We start from the raw sequence: 14,195 nt of genomic DNA on the forward strand, positions 1-14,195 counted from the left end.
TGTCTGATGACAGTTTGCTGCAGTACTGTTGCCAGTTATTTTCACTTTACAGTCTGTTTCCAGGTGGATGTTTACTGCTCTCTGATCATGAAGTAATGATTCATGTACATGCATTACGTTACTCGCCTTTGACATCCAAAATGGTTAAAAACTGGGCCGTTTGGTAGTTCATACTTTAAAAGCGATAAGAAATCTCATGCAGGGATAACAGTATTTTATTGACAGACCTGCTTCTTAAATAACCTGAGCCAGCAACGCCCTTTTCTGCAAGGTTACCCTTTTACACACTCAAACCAGCCTAGTGCCTTTATCTTTTTTTTTTTTTTTTAGCAACTTGGTTGAACATTTAAAAAATTGTCAAGGGTGTGCTGCTCATTTCCTTGAGACCAAAATTTTATATAAGAATGATAAGGTCGGTGCATTATTATATCCTGAAGAGATACAGATAAAAATGCGGGGAACAGGTGCATGAGTGTCACTTCAGTGCTGCTCACTGATGTGTCCAGGATTTTATGAAAGTTGATAACAAGAGGGCCTCTTGATAAGTCCTGTGCTTTTGAAATGATAAAGGCACTAGGCTGGCTTGAGGGTGTAAAAGGGGTAACCTTGCAGAAGAGGGCGTTGCTGGCTCAGGTTATTTAAGAAGCAGGTCTGTCAACAAAATCTTATTCGTCAGTCTGTGCTGTGTGTTGTGTAGTCTTTCTCTTTGTTTCCCGGCTCAGGTTTTTTTTTTATCGCTTTTCAAGTTTGACGTCAACATTACTTCTACTCGGAAGGAAAATAAGGCCCCATCACCATAAGAGTAGGAAACGCTGCAATTTCTTTGAGAAAAATTCTTTATGAAAGTAGTAATTCGTACATAAATAATGTTTGTATAAACAGTGTAGGAATTGCAGTACGTACTAAAGCTTTTTATGTTACCGCTGTGTGGCACAATTATAAAGCATCTCACACAATCCTGTCCAGACCAGGGGGAAGATAAGAGACACTCAATGAACCCCCATTATGTATCATGCTGTTTGCATGGCTTACGTGGTGGTGATGATGACTAGCAGTGGGTGGCACAATGTTTCCCACATGAAAACACAAAGATAATAAATGGAATGACTGAACATGAGTAGGGACGACAGATACATTTACACCTCACTCAGATATTGGCAAAAAAAAAAAAGAATCCAGCCTCTTCCTGGATGTACTGGGCCCCGTCAATAACTACGAGAAGCTCCCAAATATCCAATTGTTCACAATAAAACAGCTGCAGTAAATGTTCATGGTTCAGGTGCACGAGCTATTAAGTGCATTGCTTAAATTTTGTTCGTTGACTGGGCAGTTGTTCAGAACAAGAGGAGACCGATGCCTGTATTTGAGAATCCTCTGACGTTACTGCGAATGTCATAACCTTAGAAGCGTAGCTACAGATTTTGGTTTATCTCCTTCATAATCGTGATACACCTTTAATTGTAGGAAAGATAGTCACAACGGTAAGACCACATAGTAGAGGACAGTCGCAGTACATTGAAGTGGCAGACTCTGTTAGTCCTGGTCTGTCGTTGTCAGACTACAAATGCAACAAAAGGCTGCACAGAATAGTTACTTTGGTAGTAGATTTCTCGCAATTGGATCGCTTATAGACTTGTTCCTGTAATGTGTAGTTGTCAGAGAACCCTAAAAGATGTGCATTGTTCCCGCTTTTCCTCCTTGTCCATTGAGAGAAGGATGGTTGTTACTGGTTTGACTCTTGCATGTGTCAACCTGGAATGCTGTTACAGTGAGCTAGTGTATAGTTAGGAGAAGCACCTTGTACAGCTGAGCTTGTTTGTAAGACACCCAGAAGCTGAAGTAAAGAACGATGACCCAATCTTTTTACCACAAGTGGCAATGCTTCCGACATTGGCACGACTCAGAATCACGAACATGATAATGTACACATGAACATATCTGACGTTGGGAACTTTTGAAGATTTTTACAAATATGGAAACTTTTTGCACTGGCATCGGTCCAACTCTTTTGGTAGTCAAGTAGAAAAATGCATTCACACTTTCAGAAACTATCTGACATCAACAGTGAAAGGGTAGTCCTCCGGGACAGTCAACCGTAGAAAGGATGAGTACATGCTTCTGAGAACGAATAAGAGGGGGCTTGTGTTCTCTGGTGTCTTTGAACCAGTGATTCGCGTCGTCCCCCTGTGTGCCCAGAGTCGGGCTTTTGCATGATCCCTTTATGGCGTTTTTCGTGTTGCACTCACAATTATCATAAACAAGCTCAACTGTAATGCGGATCTGTTGGTTCCAAACTAAAGCAATATTGCAATTTGCTAGAAATTCTGAGGATGCACCTACATAGTAACATGTCCTACCCTAGAAGAATGCAGCTGAACACGTCCATGACTTAGCATTATTAGAATAAGCACCGTACATACACGTATGCCTAGTCCCTATTGCATGATGCGGTATATTTACACTTGCATGTACACATGCACACACATACATGACGAGGCACAAAAGGACAAGAACACTTTGTCAAAAGCAATGTCTCGGCCAGCAGCGAGCAAAAATTTACAGCACGCTCGTCAAACTGATAGTTAAGAACTTAACTGAACTATAATGCCGTTGTTCACTGATGTGCCTCATTGGTCCCCAACAAATGTAGTGGTTAGTATACATTTACTAGGATTAAAAAAATAATCCAGTTAATTAAGGCAAAAAAGATGTTACATCTGTCTTTTTCAAATATTCACATTTCCCAGAAAGGGACAGGGAATGGAGGTAAATTGAGCATGGCAGAACTATAAGGAACCAAAGAGTGTAACGTACAGTGTACTGAAAGACAATTACACATGAAAAACATGAAACTGTTATCCATTTCTCCGCAATGCCTAAGTGTACTATAAATAGCTCTTGCCTATACTTCGTTACAGAACATCTTTTTGTAACTTTCATTCGTGCCCATGTGCACTGAAGGGCAGCTGTAGTCCGTGTTTCTTTCGTTTCCTTTTTTTTTTTTTTTTGCTGTGCAAGCTTTTGGAATGCACAGATATACTGGTACACAAAATATAGTATGTAGTATCAAAATACAGACATAAAAATGGCATTTCTTTCAGGAATTGGAAAGAGGCAGTGATTGGAACATTTTTCGATGCATCGAATATCTCCGAGTTAATACAAAAAAAAGTCAGAAAGTGTCGAAACCTTATCACTGTCACAGGAGCAACAAAGACAACATCAGATAAGATGAGATGAGATTTAGGTGAGAACAGTTGACGTGTGACGTATAGGTGATTGAGCCGTCACCGAGCTTCGTTGCATCACTTGCCCTTAGAGCCATTTCTTCCTCTGAGCTGTCCCTCGAGATAGCTCTGTGAAGCCATGAGCAAACGATACCGTTGCCGCAAGTTTCGTGATCGCACATGCAGGTTGATGACTTCGACTGTATGTGACGCTGGGAACCATCCGCGTGCACCATCGCGGATTCGTTCCCCTTCGTACCAACCTGGAAAATTACTCTCACATTGTTGTTTTTGCTCGTGCAGATGAAGTGTGCGCTACATGCAGGGTGAGAGAGGTCGGAGGCTTACCATCTGACATCTTACGGAACACGTTAACGACGTCCGATTCGTCGAGCGCTAGTTCGTCGGGCTGTTTTGGAACGTAGGCATGCCTGCACTGCACTTGGGGGCAGTCTGAAAGACAAACAAGGCCACTTCAGTAATTTAGAGCTAGTCATTGAGTAATACAGGTTGTAAAGTATTAGTTGTGTGACTAAAGTATGGCCATACCGATGTTGCAGATACTATTCTAATTACTGAAAAGCAACTGCTTAATTTTGCTTGTTTGTTAATTTTGCTTACCCCATTCCTCGTATATCCTTTCGTCTGGGTTTGAAGACATCACTGGAGTGAGCGCATCTATCCACCTTGTTTTCTCACTCCTAAAATAGATGCAATGGCTAATGAGGTAATTAACTAACTAATTATACAAAACATACACACCTGGGGCAAAACACGCAATCTCATTTGTAATTGTAAGAAGGGTTGTAGCAGCATTTTTACTTACTCAGAATCTGTTGACAAAAGCATTTCTACAGTCTTCCCTTCATGATTCTGGAGGATGGTCATCTGGAATAGGTTGCGACAACAGTCGGGCAGCCGCGGTGGCAGGAAAATGCCACTGTCCTGTCCCTCGGTGGAGCTGGTCTGGACCATGTTACGAGGGCAGTAATCGACCACACTGTAGTACTCCTCTCTGCAGAAAGTAGTGAGAATGGGTTCAGCTTTCTCGCATTGCTAGGCATAGAGGGTACTGTAAAACTCTCTAATTTCACAACCCCAATTCTTTTTTAGAGTCCTAGATGTGGCTTTATTGGCTTCCTTCGTGATAACGCCCAAGATTGCCTGTACCGAATTTGATAAACGCGGCATAGTGTGCCTGCTTGTGGTGCAAGGTAGTTTGAATGCTTACAGGTAACCTGCAAAACCAGCAATGAAAAAGTTTGCAAATTGCAGCATAGTTTTTGAACTGTCATTTTTGGACCGAAGCGCCCGCATGCCCTTAAAAATTTGCTAATTTTTCAGTTTGTGGAATTTCGGAAATTAAGGGGCCATGAATTAGGGGTTTTACAGTATGTAGTAGATGTCGTACACCATGAGCATGAAGGATGAAATGTTCTTACCCTTTCTTCTTTGTCAAGAGAAGCAGGTCAGTAAATAGGAACAGGTAGAGTGAGCTCTTGGAATATCGTACCGAACGGCCAAAAGTTCTCTTTGCATTGAGATCAAACGTCACCCGCAGAAGCTCCCCCCTCTTTACCAGCCACCGAGATGATGAAATCAGGGGAATGGCCTGCATAAACCATGAGGCACATGAATGATGAGTATCTAAGACATAGCCTTAGAGCAGTGGAGGGCTCGGGTGTGTTGTATGTACCTTGCAATCCTTGAACTCGAGAATACGACTGATGTGCAGCATTTCTTCCATGCGCTCCATTTTTCTTGCTCCATCATTGCATTCAGATACAACCTAAAAGGAAGAAACAGATCTCACTCAAGGACAATGTCCTCGCTTCAAGCATGTTTGCCCAGTTTTGGATATTTCTGTTTGCACTGCAAGATTTGCGAAGCATTTAAAGTCTTGAAATCGCTTTTTTTTTAAGATGTTCGATTCAGATGTCTAAAGTAGAGCACTGCACAGACCGTATTTTGAGGCCCAGGATGATCTGCCCGGCCCATGGGCTGGGCCGGGCTTGGGTTTTCAGGTAAGCCCGACCCCGTGCAGTGCTCTAGTCTAAAGCTTTAACGTGTTATACGTACAAAAGCATGTCCAGAGTTTGAATGCCTACATGTGCTCAGGAAATGCTATAAAAAGGAGTCACCTTGTTCAATGCTGCCAGTGTTTCTTTACAAATGTCATACTTTGCTGAATCTATGTCCAGCCTTTTAAAGATTGCATCGACCAAGAGGGGCAACCGTGTGATCCTTTGCATCGGGAGCATCAGAAAGGAATACATGTTAAGACCATGGCACTTGGTATCTGCTTCCAGACGTTGCAGTACTTCCACAAATTCTGGCCTGGTCTCCCTACAAACAAAATGCACAAATATTTGACACCGCAACCTGTATCAACAGCTAATCTGACGTTTCATGATGAATTCGAGCAAAATTGTCATTGAGATTCTCGATTCCAAACAAGGACAACCAGGACATCACATTCTAAAAGATCAAATGAAACAAACGTTGTTTTATTGGTTTGGGTCAGCTCAGGGCAGTGATTCTGCTTCGGTTCAGCTGCATTCAGATCAGTAAAGAGTCCGAACTTGTTAAACATGGTACCGAGTGGTATTTTATGTGGGTCAGTAGGGAGGAAGAATATGTCAAGGGTGTTGCTTTCCTAGTTTCCTACTTTCATCCATTACTAAATTAATATGAAAAGCGCAAATTTTCAGTACTACCAACAAATCCAGAGTGAATAAGTAGTTTTAAAACGATCATACAAAACTACTCTTTGATTGAACTTCCTCCACTTCCTGTTCCTGACTGATAACCAACAGTCACTGTTCAGACTGCATTTACAGATGTTTAGCACAACAGATACTCAACATTATAGATACACCGAACACATATATGATTCCATGTGCTATCAGATCATCCTGACCTCATTTGCTGCACCTATGTATGTAGGGTTTTCGAAGCCTGTTGATGACAGCCAGTGTTGATTTCTGTGAGGACAGCTACTTGTGTTCTTCCCGTAATCAACTGTACATACCTGAGCTCTTTAAGCAAGCGGTCTTGGTGTATCTGGTTGGAACAGTACCGAATGTACACTCCAAAATGGTTAATGGTGTGCTCATGCAGAATATCACAGACGTCCGAGATCACTATGCTCTCCTTCCACCGTTTTTCGAAGTCCGCAAGTAAGCTGCAAAAGAACAATGTCATTTTAATATCCCTAATTAATTGACAACATTCCCGTGACATCAAAGATTAGTCTGAGAAGTTCCCGTAAAGATTAACTTACTCCCAGTGAAAATTAAAAATAATAAGTAGAAAATTGCTGCAGACAATGCTCCAAACTTTGGCTATTTCAGGATTTTTGATAGGATGCACGTCACCTCATAACGCACTTCAACCAGTTCAACCACTTGCAGTCAAGAATATCACAGGCGTGAGAATAATGCACACATTATTAATGCGTTAGCATTAGAAGCGAAGTTCCAAGAAAAAGTGTCGGTGTCGATCCGTGGTCAAAACGTGGAGAGGGAAGTATGCCGCATGAGAGAGGAGGAAGGCAGTGGAGAGTTGAGAGTAAGGAAAGGTAGGACATGGAGTGGAAGTAGGGGTGTGCGAATTCGAATATTTTAAGTCGAATCGAATGGAGGAAAAATTCCGAATATCGAATATTTGTGCAAAATTTACAATATGTGACTTTTGCACTAAAAGTTTCCATTTTGTAGCCCATGGCTTTAGTGTAATTTTTCTGCCATTAACTGTCACAAGAGAGACGTGCAATTATTCTGTTTAAAGCCCCTACTCTTTAATTTTACATGAGAGTGCTTCCTGCTTTTCAGGTGAGCCTACACATACTGGAGTGGTTACCTCCATTTCAAAATTTGTTGTCAGGCAGTAGCATGTTATACAGATGAGACTAATTGTTTCAGGGGGAGGGGGAGGGGGGGGGGCACCACCCCTTCCACAGACGATGTCTACAAAACTAACTTTGGATAACGTTGTCTTAAACTAAACACCGTCCCGCCTGTGTTGGTCCTGCAGCAAAGGCAATTTCGTAAAGGAGGCTTCACCTCATGCACGGAAGCATCAGGTGAAGCCCACTTTCGGGTTGTGTCGTTCATATTCGCGGAGTAGTCGAATATTCGAAAAATCGAATACTGGATATTCGATTCGCGAATCAAATAGTTCGAGCGTTTGATATTCGATTCGAATTTTCGCACACCCCTAGTGGATAGTGGCAGTGGGTGGCATTAATTACATTAATCATCCTTCATTTTTTTTTTATATGTGAAACCTGTGCAGAATTCAGTGAGCAAAAACGCCCTGTTCCGCAGCATCAATGGGAGTCGCCAGATGCAACGTGCAATTTTGACATGCACATCCTCAACTAGGAACGGTAAGCAAGCTGTGACACCGAGGGTCCCCTCCACCCGATATCACAGCACTCACTGGGTGGTGCGTACCTTCCACCCCCATTGTGAAGTACCACTTTCAACTTACTTTTCGCAGACATTTCTCACGGGGAGGATGTCGGCGAAGAGTGCACGCCATTCTCTCTTGTGTAGAATGCCGTCCTTGCTGAAATCTGGACATCTCACAAAGTGGTCTACGAGGACGTTGAGACTTTTGAGGTAGGATGCTTCCGAGGTGATCACCTCGAACATGGCCTCCTGGAGCCGTGCTTCCTGCGGTGTCATGTTTGCCAAGACTCCGCTTTCGATGACCTGGCAAATACGACAAACATTAGCCGCACTTCCCCCGCACAAATGCCGACATTACCTCAGGCACTTCACACCAGAGCGTGCGTAACCCCATGCCTGTGCCGTAGTGGAGCAGTTCCATCGCTGACCGTTGCTGCTTTTGACCATTCTCTTGGTCGGATAGTTGGCTGTCCATGTCACTGTCTTCTGTCTGACCACTGTCGTCTGTCGTCTTGACGGTTGATGTCCCATCATCCTCCTCCGTAGTAGATCCATCAGCCGTATGCCAGTGACACGCTCTTTCTACGAGGTCTTTCTGGTAGAACTGGTATAAAGGTTCTTCCAGAAATGGAGATTTCAGTGGCTGTGATTTAAACGAAGAGATTCGGTTCAAAAGTGAAGGCACCTACGTGGCTGGCTCTTGCACATTAAGCGTATGTCTTTGTGAACATATTCTGGCTGTTTACTTCGCTTCTAGACATTTTGATTTCAAGTTGTAGTTCACATGGAAACAGCAATATTAGAAGTACATCATTGGCAACTCATGTGGAAGGAACATTACATGGTCACAAGCAACCTAGAAGAGCAATGGAGGTATGAATATGCCACAGCAAGTAGCACTGAACTTGTACGGTGTCGTCTGCTAATTTCCTTCTTTTTTGAGGAAGTGTTATTCCTTGGCCAGTGGTAATACTAAGGTTGTGAAAGATAATTTTGAACAAGTTATACAATGTGAAGCAATGTCAAACTTGTCAAGCAGGCTGTCAAAGCAATGCTTGGAAATCTCATTTTATCATGTATATCTGTCACTCACCTCGGAATCCGGAGATGACTCCTCATTGGTGAGGGACTCTGTGTTTGGAGCACTGCTATCAGCTGCATTCACGAGACTTGAACTGTCCGTACTGTTGTAGAAAAAAAAAAAACACTTTTAAATGACCGGGGCAGTTACTGCAGTGCATATGCATCGTTCGTGGTGCATGGGAACAAAAGACTGACTAAGCTCCCGAAGAGAAAGAAGTGAAGCACGTAACAGTATCTGCTGCACAACTACGCATTAATTTTGAACTGCTACAAGCGTTCAACTGAATGAATCATGCACAAAGAGACTTTTGGCATTCCCAATGTGGCCCACAATGTAATTTTTGCAGACTCAGTACTAATATGTAATTCTGTGCAACTTGAACAAACATAACTAGAGTGTGGATAAATATGTACTAAAAACTCCCAAAATATGCATGAGAATCTGCACTGAAAATCTTCTAAATATGCGGTAAAAATCCAGAATATATGCATTGTTTTTCATTGTTCTTGCTATAAAAGCAATGCTCCAAAGTGAGTATTTTATTAGGGATCATAGGGTAAAATAAACCCGACATCATTTGGAACGTCCCTTGTATTCCCTTGTTGCCATTGCCTCAAATTACAAATGCTCAGAGCAGCAATTCTACTGCTGCACTTACAAGGCTACATCTCTTACTGCTGAGGATCTCACAGAAAGAATATTGGTTACCTGTCCAAGTCCGTCATCTGAGTGTATGATGCCAGATCACTCATCAGGGAGGTTCCAAAGACAGGAGGGAATGTGTCATATATGGGACTGAGCGATCCGGACCCTGGCCTTGACTCTAGAACACACGAAACACAAACATCAGCGGCACTGACATGGTGCAATGCAAAAAGAAGGGGGGGGGGGGCAGTTGGGTGATCGCCCCCTTCCACAAAAATGCTAGGTTGCACCTTAGTTCCCCGCCCCCCCCACTTACGAGCTCCGACAAAGAAAGCCCCCCCCCCCCCCCCAAACTGAGGGTTTGGATCTGCCACTGAGGGGGGGCTGCAAAATTAGGTTCTATTTCAGGGTAACACTGGGTGATATTGGGTGGTAAATAAAAAGAGGGCTTCTTTCATTTCAGATGAACAGGACAGGCCAAGCGGTTCTGCTGAATGCGGGTGTAGGAAAAAATGGTCCCGCAGGCGCCTGCATGGTTGCAGACAGCTGATGAAACATATCACAACCAAGCGAGCGTTATCATTCACTCTCCCGATTTGTTGAAATTCAGAGACAGTTTTTTTGTTTTCTCTTCCTTTTTTTTCATGCTTTAATGGAGAATGATACCTACAAACCATTCAATGAGTAACTTAAAAACAATATCATTCGTTGCACTAGTTCGCTATAGATGCAGGTATTTTTCTACTGTTGGTCAGACGCTAGTTTTACAGTTGTCCCCTGCAGCTTTTCTGTGTCGATGTTTACGAACAGTAAGAGCTGTACACCCACTCGCCCGACCCAAGATGACGGGCGAACACGCCTGCGTGGCTCAGTGTAGCTACTACGTTCCCTATTTAGTGACTCTAGGGTGGGGGTAGGGGGAACCGGGATGTACAGAGCTTAACCCCAAAACACCGGGACCTAAGGTTAATATAAAACCTACCGGTCACAGCAGAACCAGAGAAGAAAGACAGAGAGCTCTCCGTCCGCTGCATGCCGACAGCCTCAGTCTCCGAGGAAGACTTTTTGATGGTCTCTGCTGCTGCTGCTGCTTTTGTCGCCGTGGTGGGTGGCAGAGGTGGTGGCATGCTCGGCCTCTGAATGGTTCCCGCCGAAGACGACGCCCGCCGAATCGGCCGTCGTCTCGGTGCATTCCGTTGCGCAATGCCAGAATGGGAATTCTGCAGCTCTCCTCCTGCGTTCCCCTGCATTCCCGCATCTGATCCATCGCTATGTCTGCGTTTCTCGCCGTCAAACAACTCGCGATCCACAGAGAGGCGAACGTAGAAGGTGGCCGTTTCCTTTTTGGAGGCACCGCCGAACATGCTGTTTCGTTTCGACGACGAATGGGGCAGCCCCTGACGCAAAATGCAGTCCACGATAGCTTTCTTCTTTGACTTGCTGTTCCTGGAGTTCTGTAGGATGCAGAATTTGTAATCCGTTTGTTAGTAACACCGCTGTATCGCAGCTTCACAACAATAACTGTCGATAACGCGCGCGTTGCGCTGGGGTCCCCCCTGCGTGGTAGATACACGGTAGTTTGTATCCCAAGAGCAAATTCTCTGGCTAAAAGGGGACAAAAGGCGCGATAGGGAAGCGGACAAGAATGCCCACGGCGACCGGTTTGAAGGTCTCACTCTCGGGTCACTGACGTCAAGGCTGACCCTTTCATGGGCATCAGAACTAACAGAGGAAGGTTGCGACCCACATCCCGTCCTTTGTTCCCACTGCGAGGAGGACGATACCCGAGACAAGGAAGATCCCCCCCTCCCCCACACACACACACACACTCAAAAAAAAGGAAAGAAAGAAACTCAAACCAGCAAAAATTGCGTAAGCAAACCTTCCCTTATTCCTCTACACCCGCTTCGGAGGTTTTTGAATATACTGGATGTTTGTTTTTAGTCTTTACAGAATTTTTATTTAAAAGAGCTATAATAGCAGCACAGTTGTCGGCCAGGAGGACATCCTCTCAGAGAAAGTGTGCAACTACAAGATGACTAATTGCCCAAAATTCATTAATTAACTCCTTAATTAGGGGACTTCGAGGTAGCAGGATAAGAGACTATATCCTCGCTAAAAGCCATTCCGCGTCTAACAAATCCTGAAACACGCACGTGCGTGCGTTAAAATATCCATCCCCGAATTTTGATATGCTAAGGAGCCGAAACCGAAACCACGGTGACCGGGAACGCAGGGAGCACACCGCCCATTGCACTTCAGAGGGTCACGTGATTTGGAGCGATGGAGATGATTGGCGCAGGTGCCGATCTGCTGGCCAGATAAACCGCTTTCCGAACCCGATTAGCCCCGACCTGCACTGCACCCGCAGACAAGGTCTCTCATCCCGCACCCGCACGAGTTTTAATAGAACTACCCGCTCCCGCGGGTGTATAACAGCGGACCCGCACTGCACATGCGAGTGGCAGTAGCGATGCAAAACTATCGATAGTCGGCTATCGGAAAACTATCTGGCAGCAGATAAAAACAAAAAAATGGAAATGCCTCACTCGTACAAGTTTTACAATACAGCCCAGAGCAGCTTTCCCTCCGACGCTGACATTGAGATTCTCATGCCGCTCAAACCAACCGCAAGGTCACGTGATGCTCTCTGCACTGGGTTGACTGGCACTGTAGTCTCATGAGTGCGTACAATTTTATGATGAGCATCTTCTTTCGCTGCTTGCAGTGCATCGTTCATATATTACAGCTAAACGGAAAGAACTTGATTCTGTTTTCGTTGTCACTGTGCAAGTGCGAAAACGAAGACGGGAACGAAAACGTCGATAGTGAGAACCAAATCTATCTGTCGATAGCAAAGAAAAACAAAAGAACAGTACTATCAATAGTCAATCACCGTAAAACTATCGATAGTTTTTCAACACTATCTATAGCACTATCGACAGTCAACAATCGGTAGTTTTCGATCGATTACCGATAGCTTTTCGACACTTCGATAGTTTTGAGAAAACTATCGACGGTTTTGCATCACTAAGTGGCAGCCAATAGAGCACTGCAGCAAACTTAGAAAAGCACGAAAGCATCTACGCATGTCAAAACTGCACTTTTGGCATATCAAAATGCACGCATAGCTATCGAGAAAAATGGCCATCGAATTATTATACAGGGTGCCTTTTTCTTTTTTTTTCGGCGCAGATTTTTCATAAAAAAATATAAGGGCTATAGACATCCTGTTTTCACTTCTATCATCTCTGGGCCCGCGAACGTTCTTCGTCATGTGTGTTGCTCAACCGTCGAATGACTAATTACCTAAAATCGTTAATTAACTTTTTAATTATAAAAAAGCTACGAAGTTGTCCCAATGAACACATACGTTCCTTTCGGTCACCTGATATCGTAGTCGTTTTCAGAACAAAAATCCGATCGGTAGATCGTCCGCAAAAAACTCGTGAAGGAACACATTTTGTTGTTGCTGTTCATTGCGCATCTTCGGAGACCCGTCTTTCCTTCACCCCCAATGTGGGAGGGTGAAAGAGCACTCTGTCGACTCTTGCCTCCTGGAAAAAGAGAAAATGCAACCCAACCCAAGCTTGAGGGCTGTCCTCCCCTCTTGGAGACTATACCCTGCCATAGAAAATGACCTTTCACTATAGGCGCGCTCGATGCAGGGATACTGTGCACAAACGCGGCAGCGCCCGCTAACGAAGGAAACACTTTCTCGTGGTCTACCGCACTACAATGAATGCGGGTACCCGCCCGACCAGTGGGTGTACGCGCGTTTTACCAGCGACCCGCGCCCGCGCACACCTCTAGCCATAAATACGAAATAAACTCACTTCAACGCAAACTCCAACTCCGATCTCTGTGGCACTCTTCGTGCTTTTCTTTATCTTCACCAGGTTGAAACGTGAAGATAGCTGCAGATGGATGTTGCCAGAGCATCGGGACTCGTTCTTGCACGTATCAGAAGATGATCCGTGCGCCACGCTTGATGACGACGATGACGCGTGAGAAGCAGGGCCTTCCCTATCAGTCTCCTACAAAATCATAAATTATGAAGCCATGTTCGGACGTTCCCTTGAAACAACACTTACAAATGGCGCAGCGTAGACATTGTCTGTCTCGGGTATAAGGTCTGGGGGCACCCCATCCTTATCGAGGAGGTCGTAGATGGGTTCGTACAAGTGATCGTACGTCGTAGACGAGGAGCTGCTGTCTCCAGTATCCACCTTAGAGGTACGCGAGGTAAAGGTATATTACGATTATACACACCGAAGGAACTGTCAGAAATGAAGTGCCGTCTCGTACCAGCTCCCAGGTGATATCTTCGTAGCCCTTATCAGACTCGTCAGTATTCATATTGGTAACTAGCTCGTGTAGATTATGAGACCAGGACCGGCGATCCTTGCGAGCGGCTGGCTTCTTGTCCTCGCTGCAATTACAGCGAGTAAAATGCAGTCATCCTGGTAACCGGTTATCTTCAAAAAGTTCCACTCACCGAGCCCCTCTGCAACTATCAAACTCGTAATCACTGACGTCTGCCCATCCTTCGTCGCTGTCCACAGAATGACCTGGGGCATGAAATTGACAACTGCTGTTGGTTCACCGACTTCAAAATGCGTGTCCATGTGTTTCTTCCGTGAGGACCACAACTTTATGGGCTAGCAAATATAATAACATAACCTAACAAAAATAACATAGCCCACAAGCTATGCAGACGTCTGCTAAACACACACAGTTTGTTCCCTCCACTTTCAAGAAACCATAGAAAAACCTACCTTGACCTCACCTTCCTAGACCCGACCTAACCTAACCTAAAGTAGT

The 14,195-nt window shown here is 44.4% G+C and overlaps 1 protein-coding gene across 2 annotated transcripts in view; it reads right to left on the minus strand.

Annotated features, from left to right (window-relative positions):
- Positions 1 to 817: 817 nt before the first annotated feature.
- Positions 818 to 14,195, minus strand: part of LOC135370837 (uncharacterized) — a 45,899-nt gene continuing 32,521 nt past the window's right edge. For both annotated transcript variants that reach the window (XM_064604710.1, XM_064604711.1), the window contains exons 3-19: positions 13,870 to 13,942; positions 13,680 to 13,803; positions 13,466 to 13,600; positions 13,208 to 13,408; positions 10,354 to 10,825; positions 9,435 to 9,549; positions 8,736 to 8,826; positions 8,001 to 8,285; positions 7,722 to 7,945; positions 6,259 to 6,411; positions 5,369 to 5,573; positions 4,924 to 5,016; positions 4,670 to 4,839; positions 4,054 to 4,242; positions 3,849 to 3,928; positions 3,576 to 3,680; positions 818 to 3,490 (exon numbers count right to left, since the gene is read on the minus strand). In XM_064604710.1, coding sequence (XP_064460780.1) covers positions 3,306 to 3,490; positions 3,576 to 3,680; positions 3,849 to 3,928; positions 4,054 to 4,242; positions 4,670 to 4,839; positions 4,924 to 5,016; positions 5,369 to 5,573; positions 6,259 to 6,411; positions 7,722 to 7,945; positions 8,001 to 8,285; positions 8,736 to 8,826; positions 9,435 to 9,549; positions 10,354 to 10,825; positions 13,208 to 13,408; positions 13,466 to 13,600; positions 13,680 to 13,803; positions 13,870 to 13,942 — 2,900 coding nt within the window. In that variant the 3' untranslated portion in view covers positions 818 to 3,305. The remainder of the gene's footprint in view (positions 3,491 to 3,575; positions 3,681 to 3,848; positions 3,929 to 4,053; positions 4,243 to 4,669; positions 4,840 to 4,923; positions 5,017 to 5,368; positions 5,574 to 6,258; positions 6,412 to 7,721; positions 7,946 to 8,000; positions 8,286 to 8,735; positions 8,827 to 9,434; positions 9,550 to 10,353; positions 10,826 to 13,207; positions 13,409 to 13,465; positions 13,601 to 13,679; positions 13,804 to 13,869; positions 13,943 to 14,195) is intronic.

Source organism: Ornithodoros turicata, chromosome 10 (genome assembly GCF_037126465.1).
Source record: "Ornithodoros turicata isolate Travis chromosome 10, ASM3712646v1, whole genome shotgun sequence".
Classification (NCBI taxonomy): Eukaryota; Metazoa; Arthropoda; class Arachnida; order Ixodida; family Argasidae; genus Ornithodoros; species Ornithodoros turicata.